Source organism: Jatropha curcas, chromosome 2 (genome assembly GCF_041381405.1).
Source record: "Jatropha curcas cultivar XTBG-Jc1 chromosome 2, XTBG_Jcur_1.0, whole genome shotgun sequence".
NCBI classification, from domain to species: domain Eukaryota; kingdom Viridiplantae; phylum Streptophyta; class Magnoliopsida; order Malpighiales; family Euphorbiaceae; genus Jatropha; species Jatropha curcas.
Genome location: NC_143152.1, coordinates 16,098,631 through 16,113,077, shown reverse-complemented (window position 1 = coordinate 16,113,077; position 14,447 = coordinate 16,098,631). Strand labels below are relative to the sequence as shown.

Genomic DNA, 14,447 nt, shown 5'->3' with positions numbered 1-14,447 from the left:
ACAACAGCATCCCAATGACTACCACATGGAGACTGAAGAAATTGACTAACCACACTCACAGCAAAAGAAATATCCAGTCGTGTAATAGTAAGATAGTTTAATTTTCCAACAAGCCTTCGATATCTGTCAGGATCTTTAAATGGCTTCCCCTGTCCTGGAATAAGTTTTACATTGGGATCCATAGGAGTATCCACAGGTTTACAATCCATCATACCTGTTTCTTCTAGTATATCAAGAGGTACTTTCTTTGTGAGATTGCAACTCCAATCTTGGACTGTGCTACCTCAATCCCAAGAAAATATTTTAGCTTCCCAAATCTTTAGTTTGAGAGTTGCTAAATAAATGCTACTTTAGTTGAGAAATCCTTTCATGATCATTGCCAGTTATAACAATATCATCAACATAAACAACTAGATAAGTACGTTTCCCATGATTTCCATGCCGATAGAAGACTGAATGATCAACGTCACTTCGACGCATGCCAAATTTCTGGACAACAGCACTAAATCTTGCAAACCATGGACGTGGAGATTGTTTCAAGCCATAGAGAGATCGACGTAGTCGACATACCAAACCAGACTCCCTGTTGAAATCTTTATAATTAAAATCAATATTGTCTTTCCTAGTTTAGGTTTATTGTCTTTCCTAATTTAGGTTTATTCCTATTTAGATCTCTTCCTATATTGGAACAATCTTGTGTATATATATAGTGATGTAGAGATTGAAAATATAACACACAATAAAAAGAAATTCGAAATATTCTTTCAACATGGTATCAGAGCCATTGCCGTGAATTTTTTCGGCGACGGTTTCGGTTTGAAACAGGGCTGAGATATACACAGTGCCGCCGGAGTTAGGAGTTGGCCGTCACCGCCCAGCTCAGAAGGAAGAGGGACTGCCGATCGGCCCTCCATCCAAGCCGCGTCGCCGTCCGACCAAGCGCGTGTGCACACGCGCCGCCAGAAGTTTTCGGCCGTTCTTCACGCGCCGGCGCGTGCGGCTGTTTCCGGTGAGATCCGTCGACGTTTTTTGTTCCGGCGGCCTCGATTTGTTGTGGCGTTCTTCCCTTGCTGGTTCTTCAACACCAGTTTTGCTTTTTTGCAATTTTTTCCTTTTTTTGGTTGATTTCTGCCGCTGCCAGTTCTTCGCCACTGCCGCTTAAAAATTTTTTTCTGACAATATGGCTAACGGAAAAAAGGTAGATATGGGTTTTCACTCAGAGAGCCCCTCTCTTCAGATTAGTCCGGTGAAGTTAGATGGAACAAACTACCTGGCTTGGTCTCGATCTTGCTTATTATTCATTGAAGCAAGAGGTTTGCGGGGATACCTTGATGGTGGCGCAACTAAACCAGGTTCGACAGATCCAGGCTTTAACAAATGGAAATCCGAGAATTCTCTTATTATGTCTTGGTTAATAAATTCCATGCAGCCAACTATTTCCCGAGGCTATTTGCTTCTCGATACAGCTAAGAAGATATGGGATGCCGCTTCATAGACGTATTCGCAAACTGGAAACTATGCTCAGAGGTATGAATTGCGACAGAAAGTTCATGGAACCAAACAGGGAGATCTGACTATCGCTCAGTATTTTGCTGAACTTAGTGGGTTATGGCAAGAACTGGATTATTACCAAGACTTTCAAGCCAAATGTACTGATGATGCGACTCAAGTTCAGAAGTTGATTGAAGTAGAACGTGTGTATGATTTTCTAGATGGCCTAAACAACGAGTATGATCAGATTCGAGTCCAAGTTCTTGGACGAGATCCTTTTCCATCCTTGCGACAAGCATATTCTTTTGTACAGCAAGAGGAGACCCGGAGGAATGCAATGGTTCACAGATCTACAATTGATAAAGCAGGGTTGATTGCTAATTCTGCAAGAGAACATATACAGGCTGCCAAGAATGGTTCTTCAGACAGAGATCAATTATTTTGTGACTATTGTGGTAAGAACAGGCACACGAAGGAGTTCTGCTGGAAATTACATGGACGCCAAACTAAAGGGCGTGGAGGAAAGCGGGTCAGTTCTACTAGACTGCAGGCACACATATCTGATGGTGGAGCTTTATGTGAGGAAACATCTACTACTGGTAGATTTTCTGATAAGGAAATTCAGTCCCTGAAACGATTGTTGTCACAGCTTGATTCTTCCTCAACTCAGACTGCAGCTTCTAATTTTGTTAATTCAGGTAATGCTTTTCTTACCTTTCTTGCAAAAATTGCAAAACCCTCTTGGGTTATAGATTCAGGAGCAAATAAACATACAACAGGCTCTATAAAACATTTCCTCACATATTCTAAGTATCAAGGCACAGAAAAAATTCGCATTGCGGATGGCTCCTTAGTACCCATTGCTGGCACAGGTTCTATTAACTGTACTTCCAATATTAAACTCTCCTCTGCTCTTCATGTCCCTAGATTCCCTATTAATCTGTTATCTGTTAGCTTAATCACAAAAGCGCTTAATTGCAAAGTAACCTTTTACCCTACTCATTGTATATTTCAGGAACTGAACACGGGGAGAACGATTGGCTGTGGTAGCTTGCGCGATGGACTGTATCTGTTGGATGACGTTTGTCTTTTTTCAAATTCGGGTACCGGTCAAGCTTTGTTAGGAACTTCTAGAAATCCTTCTCATGAAGTTATTCAATGGCATAGGAGATTAGGACATCCCTCTTTTTCTGTTTTAGGACGTTTATTTCCCACTTTATTTGCTAAGTGTGATTTCGATTCATTAGTATGTGATGCTTGTGAACTTGCCAAACACACCAGGCATTCTTATTCTCAAATTAATAATAAAAGCTTGATTCCTTTTGCTACTATTCATTCTGATGTATGGGGTCCTACTAAAACTGTCTCTCTTTCTGGTTATAGGTGGTTTGTGACCTTTATTGATTGTTGTATTAGATTAACTTGGGTTTATTTCATGAAAACAAAAAATGAAGTTTTTTCGTGTTTTCAGAATTTCCATAGAATGATTTGTACTCAGTTTGATGCGCATGTTAAAATCCTAAGAACTGATAATGGTACTGAATAAATGAATGCAGTTTTTCGTACCTATTTAGATTCTAATGGTATTATACATCAAACTAGTTGTGTCAATACTAGTGCTCAAAATGGAGTTGCGGAAAGAAAAAATAGGCATTTACTGGAAGTAGCTAGGTCTCTTATGTTCACTATGAATCTTCCCAAACCATATTGGGGGGATGCTATTTTGACTGCTGCTTACCTTATCAATCGTATGCCTCTTCGTACTTTAAATTTTAAAACTCCATTAGAGGTTCTTCAAGGCAAAAACTCTTATATTGTACCTCCTAAAGTCTTTGGTTGTGTTTGTTTTGTTCATCAGAATGGTGTAAGCAAATTAGATCCTAGAGCCTTGAAGTGTGTGTTTGTTGGTTACTCTGCTACTCAAAAAGGATACAAGTGTTATCATCCTCCTTCTAGAAAATATTTTGTGAGTATGGATGTTACCTTTCGGGAATTTGAGTCTTATTTTCCTTCCCAATCACCTCTTCAGGGGGAGAAATATCAGATGGAAGAGGTGATGAATGACGTTCCTTTCCAGGGGGAGTTTCCTGTAGACATAGATAGTAGGAGAGAACAACCCAAACCTCTAGAAAGATTGGATAGACCTGATTTGAAAACCTACACACGACGGGCTAATACAGATACAACCATGGAGCATGAGACCTCTGATCAACCGTCTTCTCCAATTTCAGGCTCTGAAAATACAGCCGAACAAGAACTTAGTGAGTCTTCTTTAATTCCTGATGATTCTGATCCTAATCTTGATTCCAGCCCTTCTGACAATGACCTTGATATTCCTATTGCTCTTAGAAAAGGAGTTAGAACATGCACTAAACATCCTATCTCCCATTTCATCTCTTATAATGCTCTGTCCCCTTCCTATAGAGCCTTTGTTTTGTCTGTTTCTTCTGTTTCTATACCGTAGGATTGGCAAGAGGCATTACAGGACTCAAAATGGAAGGCTGCAATGGTTGAGGAGATGAGAGCTTTGGCAAAAAACGAGACATGGGATCTTGTAACTCCTCCATCAGGAAAGAAGCCAGTTGGATGTAAATGGGTGTTCACAGTTAAACATAAGGCAGATGGTTCCATTGAGAGGTACAAGGCCAGATTGGTAGCTAGAGGGTTCAGTCAGACCTATGGAGTTGATTACCAGGAAACTTTTGCCCCTGTAGCCAAAATTAATACAATTAGAATTTTGTTGTCTTGTGCAGCCAATCTTGATTGGGAATTACATCAGTTTGATGTTAAAAACGCTTTTCTACATGGTGATTTGAAAGAAGAGGTGTATATGGAGATTCCTCCTGGATTTGATGATGACAAGACCAGAGGAAAAGTTTGCAAGCTGAAGAAGTCATTATATGGGCTGAAGCAATCACCAAGGGCATGGTTTGAAAGGTTTAGTAAAGCTATGCTTTCTTTTGGGTACATGCAGAGCGATGCTGATCATACTTTGTTCATCAAACATCATAAAGGTAAGATCACCTTGCTTATTGTTTATGTTGATGATATAGTGATGACTGGAAATAATGAAGAAGAAATGATTCACTTGAGAAATTTGTTAGCTAGGGAGTTTGAGATTAAGGATTTGGGAAAGTTGAGATATTTCCTTGGGATAGAAGTTGCTAGATCAGAAAAAGGGATTTTTATTTCTCAAAGAAAGTACATCCTTGATCTCCTTAAAGAAACTGGTATGTTGGAATGTAAACCCGCAGAATCACCTATTGAAGCCAATCATAAGCTTCAAGCTGAAGTGGGAAGTTCAGTTGATGTTGGCAGGTATCAAAGATTGGTCGGGAGGTTGATTTACCTTGCCCATACTAGACCAGATATTGCCTATGCTGTAAGTTTAGTGAGTCAGTATATGCATGACCCTCGGGAGTCTCACTTAGAAGCTGTGCATCGAATTCTAAGATATTTAAAATCAGCTCCTGGTAGAGGACTTTTATTTTCTAAACTTGGCCATTTGACAATAACAGGCTATACAGATGCGGATTGGGCTGGTTCTCTTGATGATAGGAGATCAACCTCAGGATATTGTGTTTTTGTTGGAGGAAACCTTGTCACATGGAGAAGCAAGAAGCAGGCTGTTGTTGCAAGGTCCAGTGCAGAAGCAGAATATAGAGCTATGGCACAAGGAATATGTGAACTCCTATGGTTGCGCAGATTAATGGAAGAGTTAAAGTTGGTTGAAACAACAAATATATCCTTGTTTTGTGATAGTAAAGCAGCCATCAGTATTATGAATAATCCAGTCCAGCATGATCGAACTAAGCACATAGAGATTGATCGTCACTTTATAAAAGAGAAGATAGTTGAAGGCCTTATAAATGTCTCCTATATAGCTTCAAAAGAGCAACTAGCCGATGTTTTCACGAAGGGTTTGAATAGCAAACTGTTTCATCCTTTGGTTTGCAAGTTGGGCATGAGTAATATCTATGCACCAACTTGAGGGGGAGTGTTGAAATCTTTGTAATTAAAATCAATATTGTCTTTCCTAGTTTAGGTTTATTGTCTTTCCTAATTTAGGTTTATTCCTATTTAGATCTCTTCCTATATTGGAACAATCTTGTGTATATATATAGTGATGTAGAGATTGAAAATATAACACACAATAAAAAGAAATTCGAAATATTCTTTCAACACTCCCCTTGAGCAACAAAACCAGGAGGTTGCTCCATATATACTTCCTCGGTCAATTCCCCATGCAAGAAAGCATTTTTGATGTCAAGTTGATGAAGATGCCATTGATAGATAGCTGCCAAAGAAAGAAGAAGACAAACAGAGGCTATTTTGGCCACAGGGGAAAAAGTATCACTATAATCAAGGCCATAAACCTGTGTGTACCCCTTTGCCACAAGCCTAGCTTTCAACCTATCAATTTTACCATCTGGTCCAATTTTAACTGTGTAAACCCATTGACAGCCAACAGTGCTCTTCCCAGGAGACAAAGAAACAAGTTCCCATGTACCATTATTATGCAAAGCAGTCATCTCCTCCGTCATAGCAGCAGACCAACCAGAATGGTTAAGTGCTTCACTAACACTCTTAGGGATAGAAACAGTAGACAATGTGGAGACAAAGGCATAATAAGAAGGAGATAAACGGTGATAGCTCAAAAAATTGTAAATAGGATGAGAATCACGAGTGGAGCGAATACCTTTGCGAAGGGCAATGGGAGCATTTTCTGCCTCTGAGTTTGGCACGACCGGTGCAGGAGATGAGATCGGAATAGGAGATGAGTCACTAGACTGTATATCTACATTCAAAACAAGGTTAGTAGTAGGACGACGAGAATAGATCTGAAGAGGACGAGATGTAGCTGGAGGAGGAAGAATAGGGAAGGGGAGAACATTGGCAACAGATTGTTCAAGCTCTGGCTGTTTAGAAAAATAAGGGGTAGTTTCAAAGAAAGTAACATCACCGGAGATAAAGAACTTGGAAGAGATTGGGTCGTAACACTTGTACCCTTTCTGAAGACGAGGATATCCTAAGAAAATGCACTTGATGGACTTTGGTTGAAGCTTGTCCCTGCCACGGGTATGATCATGAACAAAACAAGTACTTCTAGAAACACGAAGTGGCAGATGAAAGGGGTCCTGTTCGGGGAACAAAACAGAATGAGGGCTTTGATTCTGTAAAACAGAAGAAGGCATCCTGTTAATAAGAAAACAAGTAGTAAGTACTGCATCCCCCCAGAAATGAAGTGGGACTTGATTATGAAGAAATAATGTTCGTGCTGTTTCAATAAGATGACAATTCTTTCTTTCGGCAATTCCATTCTGTTGGGGTGTATAAGCACAAGAAGATTGATGGAGAATACCATGAGAAGACATAAACTCATTAAATTGCTGAAAAAAATATTCCCAAGCATTATCCTTGCGTAATGTTTTTAGGAAACACCAAATTGAGTTCGAATTTCAGCACAAAATTTTTGAAGATAGAGTATAGTTCAGAACGACTTTTCATTAGAAACACCCATGTACAACGAGAATAGTCATCAATAAAAGTAACAAAATAATTAAATCCCAGAATTGTACTAACACGACTAGGACCCCAAATGTCTGAATGAACAATATCAAACATAGCCAAAGCTTTGTTATTGACAATCTTAGGAAATGAAACACGAGATTGTTTTCCAAGTTGACAAGATTCACATTCCAAAACACTTAATGACGATAAGCTAGAAACTAAATGTTTAAGTTTAAGAAGACTAGGATGACCAAAATGATTGTGTAGAAGCTCAGCAGAAGCAGTAGAAGCTAATGTAATAGTGGCTTTCAGAGGGGATATGTAATACAAGCCATGTGACTTATATCCTATTCCAATCGTCTTCCCCGTACGCCGATCCTGCAAAATACCATAGTTAGCTATGAAAAAGACAATGCAATCAAGTTGTTCGGTGATTTTGCTAACGGAAATTAAATTATAAGGACAGTCAGGGGTGTATAAGACAGATTGTAAAGTTACTGATGGAATAAGTTGAACTGTCCCAATGCCTTTAACTTTAGTTTCTAAACCATTAGCTAAGGTGACTGTGGATGAGTCTAGAGTAGGAATGAGAGTAGAGAACAATGTTTCATTATCAGAAATGTGATCGGAAGCGCCGGAATCAAGTATCCAAGGAGTACCAGTTGAGGACTGAGACAAACAAGCAACTGAAGTGGTAGAGTGCTGTAGACTGGGTGATTGTTGTTGAGCTTGTTGTTTGGCTGCCTGGAATTGGGCATATTCTTCATATTCTGATCCTGTCAGAGTGATGTAGTTGCTTGATGTACTAGGCAAAGGAAGAATTCCAGCTCCATTACTCTGAACCATATGAGCTACAGGTCGTCCAATACCAGCAGATTGATTCTGAGATGGTTTACCATGTAATTTCCAACAGGTTTCACGAGTATGTCCTGGTTTATCACAATAAGTGCAGTGTACCTTATACCTATTACCTTTCCATTTTTTATTACTATTCTGGACAGCAAAAGCAGAGGCTTCATGTTAGGAGGTGCAGCTGGAGTGGTGGAAATACGAAGAAGTCGAGCAGAGATATCTTCTAAGGTAGGAACAATGGAACCAGTCAAAATTTAATCTCGAACAGAGCTAAGATCAGGTCGAAGGCCGATTAGAGCCAAGACCATAAAAAACTTATCTCTTTGTTTTTCTTGTTCAGCAATATTCTCTGTGAAAGACATAATGAAAACAAACTCATCTTTCAATGTCTCAACTTCCCAATGTAACTAGCCATATCCATTTGATTTTGCTGCAAATGGACAATATTAGAGACAACATTGTAAATTTGTTGTATATCATTGGTATACAATGTTTTGGCTTTTGTCCAGACCTTACAAAAGGTTTTACAGGACTGAAAAAGAGGAAGTAATTTGGGATCAAGAGTATGCCATAATAGGCTACACAACTGAGCATCAATTTTAATCCATGCTATCCTATCGGTTGCAACGATATCAGTAGCATTCTTAATGAAATGATCATCATATCCTTGACCTAAGAACCATAGCTCAATAGAATTGAACCACGAAATGTAATTGCTACTGCCTTGAAGTTTTACAGTAGTAATACCAGTAGAATTAGGAAGAAGAGACTTGATTAGACCTGATTCAGCCATATTCAGTAGCAGAACAGTGAAGAGGAAGGTGGCAGAATCTGTCGACGGCGTGTGGCTAATGACAACGAGGATTCCGGTGACGCGACTTGGTGTCTGAGGTTGCCGGTCACTGGGTAGGCCTGGGATAGTGGCTGTGACTATAGAAGAGAGAGAATAATAGGGTAATTGGAAATCCCTTAGAAGAGAGAAAGAGAAAAGAAGAGGAATGTATTCAGGCCCTTTGTTGGCTCTAATACCATGTGAAGAAGAAGAATGAGAGGAAATATTAACTTGATTATTCCCTCAAGAATTGGGGATATAAATAGTACTACATATGTACAGTATAGGTAACTAATCAAGGATCTCAAATAATCTGCTAATGATAATCAAGGATCCCAAATAATCTGCTAATTAGAGCTCCTAATCACAACAGCTAATTACAGCTCCTAATCTCAACAGCTAATTACAGCTAATTACAGCTAAATACAGCAGCTAATCATAACAATTTTAACATATCAACTTAGGAGGATTTCTTGCTAATTTCCTTTTATGTAGCTTTTCTATTCAAGGTTTAAGTTAGCGTGAGAAATAGTTATATAAACTTTTGTACGATAGTTCTCTTTTGTCTCTCTTTCAACTATATTGTCAATAATACCTTCCAAAATGACTCCCGTTGATTTTATATAACTCTATCACTTAAATAATTAATGAGGAAAAATTTGTAAAATCAACAAGCATACTTCTTTCAAATGACTCTTCTTAATCTCCTTGCCATAAGTAATATGAACTATTATTTGCGACGGAGAGAGTATATATTCAAGACTTTCAGCCTTTGGCTATATGGATTTATGGATTAATCTATTACTAAAATGGACCTTAAAGAGGCTATACTTAGGCCTAATCCTCTCTTTCTACTGGGATAGTTATCCTACCCCCTTCCATCCCCTCAAAAGGGATGTATGGGCCAGGCTTGGGCTTTGAAAATATACAATTTTCCAAGCATCAGCCTGGCTGGCTCACAATTTTCTTCACAAATTCAAACCCCTGACCCACCCTGTTAACAAGTTAGGAAAATTGTACCCTAATCATTTTGTAAGTCATACAATCAAAACAAAGAACCACTAGAAAAGATAAAAACCAGAGTACTAGCAGGTGAAATAATCTTATTTCTTAATCCTTGTTTCGTTGCATATCATGGCATTAATGTTTGACAACATTTACCTCCATCCTTAGTTCCATCACAGTAAGTTGCATGTTAAAAAGGTGAGTTCAAAGAGCAAGAAGTTGGGAAGCATGTTTCATCCCAAAATGACTAAGTAGAAGATTGTTAGTATGGCAGAAATTGTCATACAAGACATATGGATGTTGACTTCCAAGATTTAAAGGAATGTTCAGAAGTACCAGAAGGAGGAATCAATTGTTAGTTTGATGCTTCAGATATCAGCAAAGATGGAGAGGCACGTCTATAGTATTTCAATTTAATATATTTTACATCTACTAAGGATATGACATAATATTAGAGTTTTCCAGATAAGATTTTGTAACAATTTACTACTCTCATGCCTATAACATGGGTAATATCTCCCATAAAATTTATTCATCAAGAAATTCAGGTAAAGCTGCTTTACAATATCAGTGATCATTCTAGTGTAATTTCTGTCTATCTTCACCTTCACTGAAATCAACAAATATATAAATCAGAAACACCATAAAGAATGAAGGGGCTACCTTTCCATTCAGTCGTACTTTTGCTTCCCGAATTTCTCTCTGCAAGATAAGCAACATAACAGAAGTTAGTCTACTAGAAGAAAGATTAATCAGGAAAATATGATCAATGGAAGTTACAAAAAAAAGCATATCCTTGTTCATATTTAAGAATAAATGTGCAAAGCATGAAACTACCTTAACATTCTCTTGCAGATTTTTTGAAAGTGCGTCTACTCTCAAATATAGTGGGTGCAATGCAAAAACAGATAGTGAGCTGCATGGCAATGGAAAGAGCAGTAAACTTTTAATGAGATCACCAAAGCAGCTTAGAACTCGAACGTAAAATGCAAGTAAAAAAAGAACTAAATCTGAAAAGGCTACTTCTCTTTATTACGTAAAATTATATATGCAATAAAAAGAACATGGCCATGAGCCAGCCAGAAGAGAAGAAAAAGAAATGTGAACATCAACATTTTCAAGCTAGTTCTACACGTCATTTTCCTTGGTCCTTAAAAACTCAATTCAATTATGCCTTGATTCAAATTTATCAAGGTCTTCTTCACTAGAGCTTATACCTGTAAGGATATGAATCCCACCACATTCCATGCACAGATGTGTCATTGATCGGCAAAAGCTGAACTAAATGAAACCCAGATTCCACTGCCCAATCAACAAGAAGTTTGAGGTCAAGAAATTCACCAACACCGAGATCATTTTCTGACCTAACAGAGAACATGGGGATAGCAACACCAGCACCACGCCAAGGCATTTCCTAAGGGAAAGAATTGATCAATTAACATAATAACTATAAATTTCTCTGCAGCACAAATTTGCTTACATGTAACTTAAACTCAATAGCTTACTCGAAACATGCCATCTGAAAGGAAAATATATCTTGGTGGAATTTTAGAAGAGTCAAGACAGAGATCCCTATTTTGACCAGTTTCCAAAGATGAATTTCCTGTCTTGTTATATTTGCAGTACCTATATGTAAGCAATGTCAAGGAAGAGATACAGAGAGATGGAACACAAGAATAGCCGAAATTTCAGGGAACCATCAGATTACTGAATGTAGCTTTGCAAAAGGATATTTTATTGGAAAATCGCCCCTCGGCATCACAAGATCTGCTTGCCAAATTGAGTCACCAGCATAGCTAAGTTTAAGTCCATCCTCAACCTTCCATAGTCCTAATTTTGTACTGCTGCCAATAACGAATATCTGCAAAATCAAACTTCATAAGTAGGCACAAGTGTCGGGGCACTCATGTTTTCCATGCAGATAAATGAGGAAAGCTCAACAGAAAGGACAAGAATTTACTGATGTCTCTTCTTCAACATTGGGGCAGCAAATTTTGAAATGGACAAGGACTGCATCTATTATATTCAGAATTGTAGGGAAATGAATTAGCAAACAATTTCCCAAAACAAATACCAATAACACAGATAATCAACATCTGAGTAATGAAAGAGAGTGTAAATTACCTTCATTATCCAGCTTATTCTGCACACCTAGAGGTCTTTCTATTTTCAAATTAAAACTTCTGCAAAAGATGACATTTTTGAAAGCGCTTCTGAAAGGGATAGCGTCATCACCAGTCTGGATTTAATAAAATGAAGCTTTTTCAATCACTATCTAATGAAGAAAGTTATGAGTAAGTTCTAGCAACCAACTAATTAATCAATCATGATGAAACTCAAATTTATTTATACTAGAACCTCTCACGACCAACACATTCAACCACTAAAGGTCTATTCAGCAAAATTAGTTATTGTAATAGTTGTTAGTTGTCCCAGTAGTTGTCAGCTATTCAACTAGCATTTCATCAAACGTTTAAGGGAGTAACATTTTATAATCTGCTCCCTCATACTCTAAATGATAATATAAATGTTATGCTAATATAAATGTTATGCTAACAAGCACTGTAAATAATAAAAATAGTGTTTTAATTTAGTCAAAACACTCAAAGCTACATGAAAAGTTGTTGCAAAACAAGGCCTAAAACTGAGATACAGTTTATCCATAAATTTCAAGCAAGCAAAGATCAGATAAGTTTCAACACAATCAGCATTAGGATCACCAAAGTCTTCCCTACCATATTTAACCCCATAGGCCCAGTCACTGGAAAAGGGAAAGAAAATAAAGATCAGAAAAGGCAAAAGAAACTATATTTTATAATAGTCAAAATCAAGCCAAAACTACATAAAATCGACCATGCCTATTTATCAGTATCTGATACTTAATCACAGGAATAAATCTTTACATAAGTAATGATTGAAAGGATTCAACAGTCAAAGATATGCCTAATTACCATTTCTTTTTTCAATCAGAACATATTCTACCAAAAATAAAACCCATGAACCTCGAAGCATCCAAATGACAAATTCAACCTCTTTTGTTTTCTTGTTTGAGGGAAAAAAATAAATACAATTAAAAAAATTTACTGGAATTGACATAAATGAAATGGTCAGGAAGGGAAACCACTCTATCATGAATATTCAGCTATTGGATGGTCGAGAAAGTAGAAGCTCAGCTGGAACACTTGGTCGGTGGAGACTGATATGTAGTTGTTGTTGCTTTTTTATTCTTTTTTTTTTTTTTAATCTTTCTCAGTAGAAGAAGAAGAAGAATGAAAATCAACATTTGATTCTGCAGAATTCATTCCAACTTTAGAATTTTCAGACAACTTATCCAGGACAAATCTTCCAGCGCAAGAGGAACAACAATAAAGTATATTCAGATGCATTTTCCAAAATAATTAAAGCAAAAAAAGAATCCCAGAAAAAATATTTTATAAGAAATAAGGAATCAACCAATATAGCTTATAGCATCTTGAGAAGGGAACAAGTGTAGCCAAAAAAAAAAAAAAAAAAAAAAGCATCACCTGCCAAAGATCATGAAACTGCACAGTCTCTCCACCACTTGTCCCCTCAGGAAGTAACAGTTTACGCTTGTTTCCCATCTCCCATCTTAACACATTTTTCTCGTCATCCACCACATAATAACTATACTCGCAACTAAATTCGCTGGGAACTGCAATACGTCCACACCATATGAGTTCCCCACCTTCATGAACAGGATTCAATAATAAGCCCTTCTTCACATTCCATGAACCCAGGAGCGGTGCAGAACCGCATACAAGCAGGGTCTGACCCCATTGAGTGTAATACGGAATTCTAAAGTTCACATTCACTGATTTCACAGACTTGGTCCCAGATATCAATCCCAAATTCACCATGTCTTTATGAGAGAAATCGAACCCCGTTGGTATATCTCCGAATCTAGCAAAGTTGTGTAAATTTATAAGTAAAAATCAAAGATATAATCATAGAAAACTAACTGAGATTGCCATTGCTCAGAATGAAATTAGTTAACAAAAGAAGTAACAAAACATTGACCCAGAAAGCGAAAAACTGAGAATCCAGAGAATTGGCAAATTTTTATCTACAGATGCAAAAAAATCCAATACGCAGATGGAAATTATAATTAAACTTCAAAATTGATACATAAATGAATTTGAGATTTTATTTGAGCAGTAGTCACCTGTGAGTGAATTAAATACGATTGGTTTCAATTCTTGGGCTTGAAGGGAATGGTATGTATTATAGAGGGAATCTAACAGTGAGATTTTTTAGGCTTCAATAAAACAAATAGAAAAGGTGTATCGTTTTCTGTCTCGTCTGAGAAAAGATATTTCTACATGCAAAATGTCGGATCCAAAAAATGATTACTTTCCGAAAATAAGTTGCAAGATTTTTTTCTGTGAAAGGGACACAGAAGTGTGTTGTTTAGCTCATTAGATGAAGAAACCGATTTTTTCCCCTTTCACGAGAAATTGACGCCCGCTAAGTGCACGTTCGACGATAACAGTTATTTGGACAATTGTCAGCCGTTTAAATAGCATGTAGTTTAGAATGAAAGTGTGGAATAACAGTTAAATTTAAGATGATAAAAAATGACTTTGGGATTTTAACTTTTCACCATATATAAAAGAACAAAAAGATGATTTTTTTTTTATGCATATTATATATACACACATAGAAAGATTAACGTGTGTGACTATTTTTCTATTTAAAGAAGATGAATTTATGGTTTGTCTCAATTATATAGTTTATA

At 37.4% G+C, this 14,447-nt stretch overlaps 1 protein-coding gene across 2 annotated transcripts in view; it reads right to left on the bottom strand.

Annotated features, from left to right (window-relative positions):
* DPE2 (disproportionating enzyme 2) overlaps positions 1–14,164 on the bottom strand; it is a 39,990-nt gene extending 25,826 nt beyond the window's left edge. The window contains exons 1-9 of one of the 2 annotated variants that reach the window (XM_089718603.1): positions 13,875–14,164; positions 13,216–13,612; positions 11,816–11,930; positions 11,652–11,707; positions 11,425–11,552; positions 11,197–11,323; positions 10,909–11,105; positions 10,529–10,607; positions 10,355–10,393 (exon numbers count right to left, since the gene is read on the bottom strand). In XM_089718603.1, the coding sequence (XP_089574729.1) occupies positions 10,355–10,393; positions 10,529–10,607; positions 10,909–11,105; positions 11,197–11,323; positions 11,425–11,552; positions 11,652–11,707; positions 11,816–11,930; positions 13,216–13,569 (1,095 nt within the window). In that variant the 5' untranslated portion in view covers positions 13,570–13,612; positions 13,875–14,164. Of the gene's footprint in view, positions 1–10,354; positions 10,394–10,528; positions 10,608–10,908; positions 11,106–11,196; positions 11,324–11,424; positions 11,553–11,651; positions 11,708–11,815; positions 11,931–13,215; positions 13,845–13,874 lie in introns of those variants that run through there. The other variant, XM_089718604.1, reaches the window with a different exon arrangement.
* Positions 14,165–14,447: the final 283 nt, after the last annotated feature.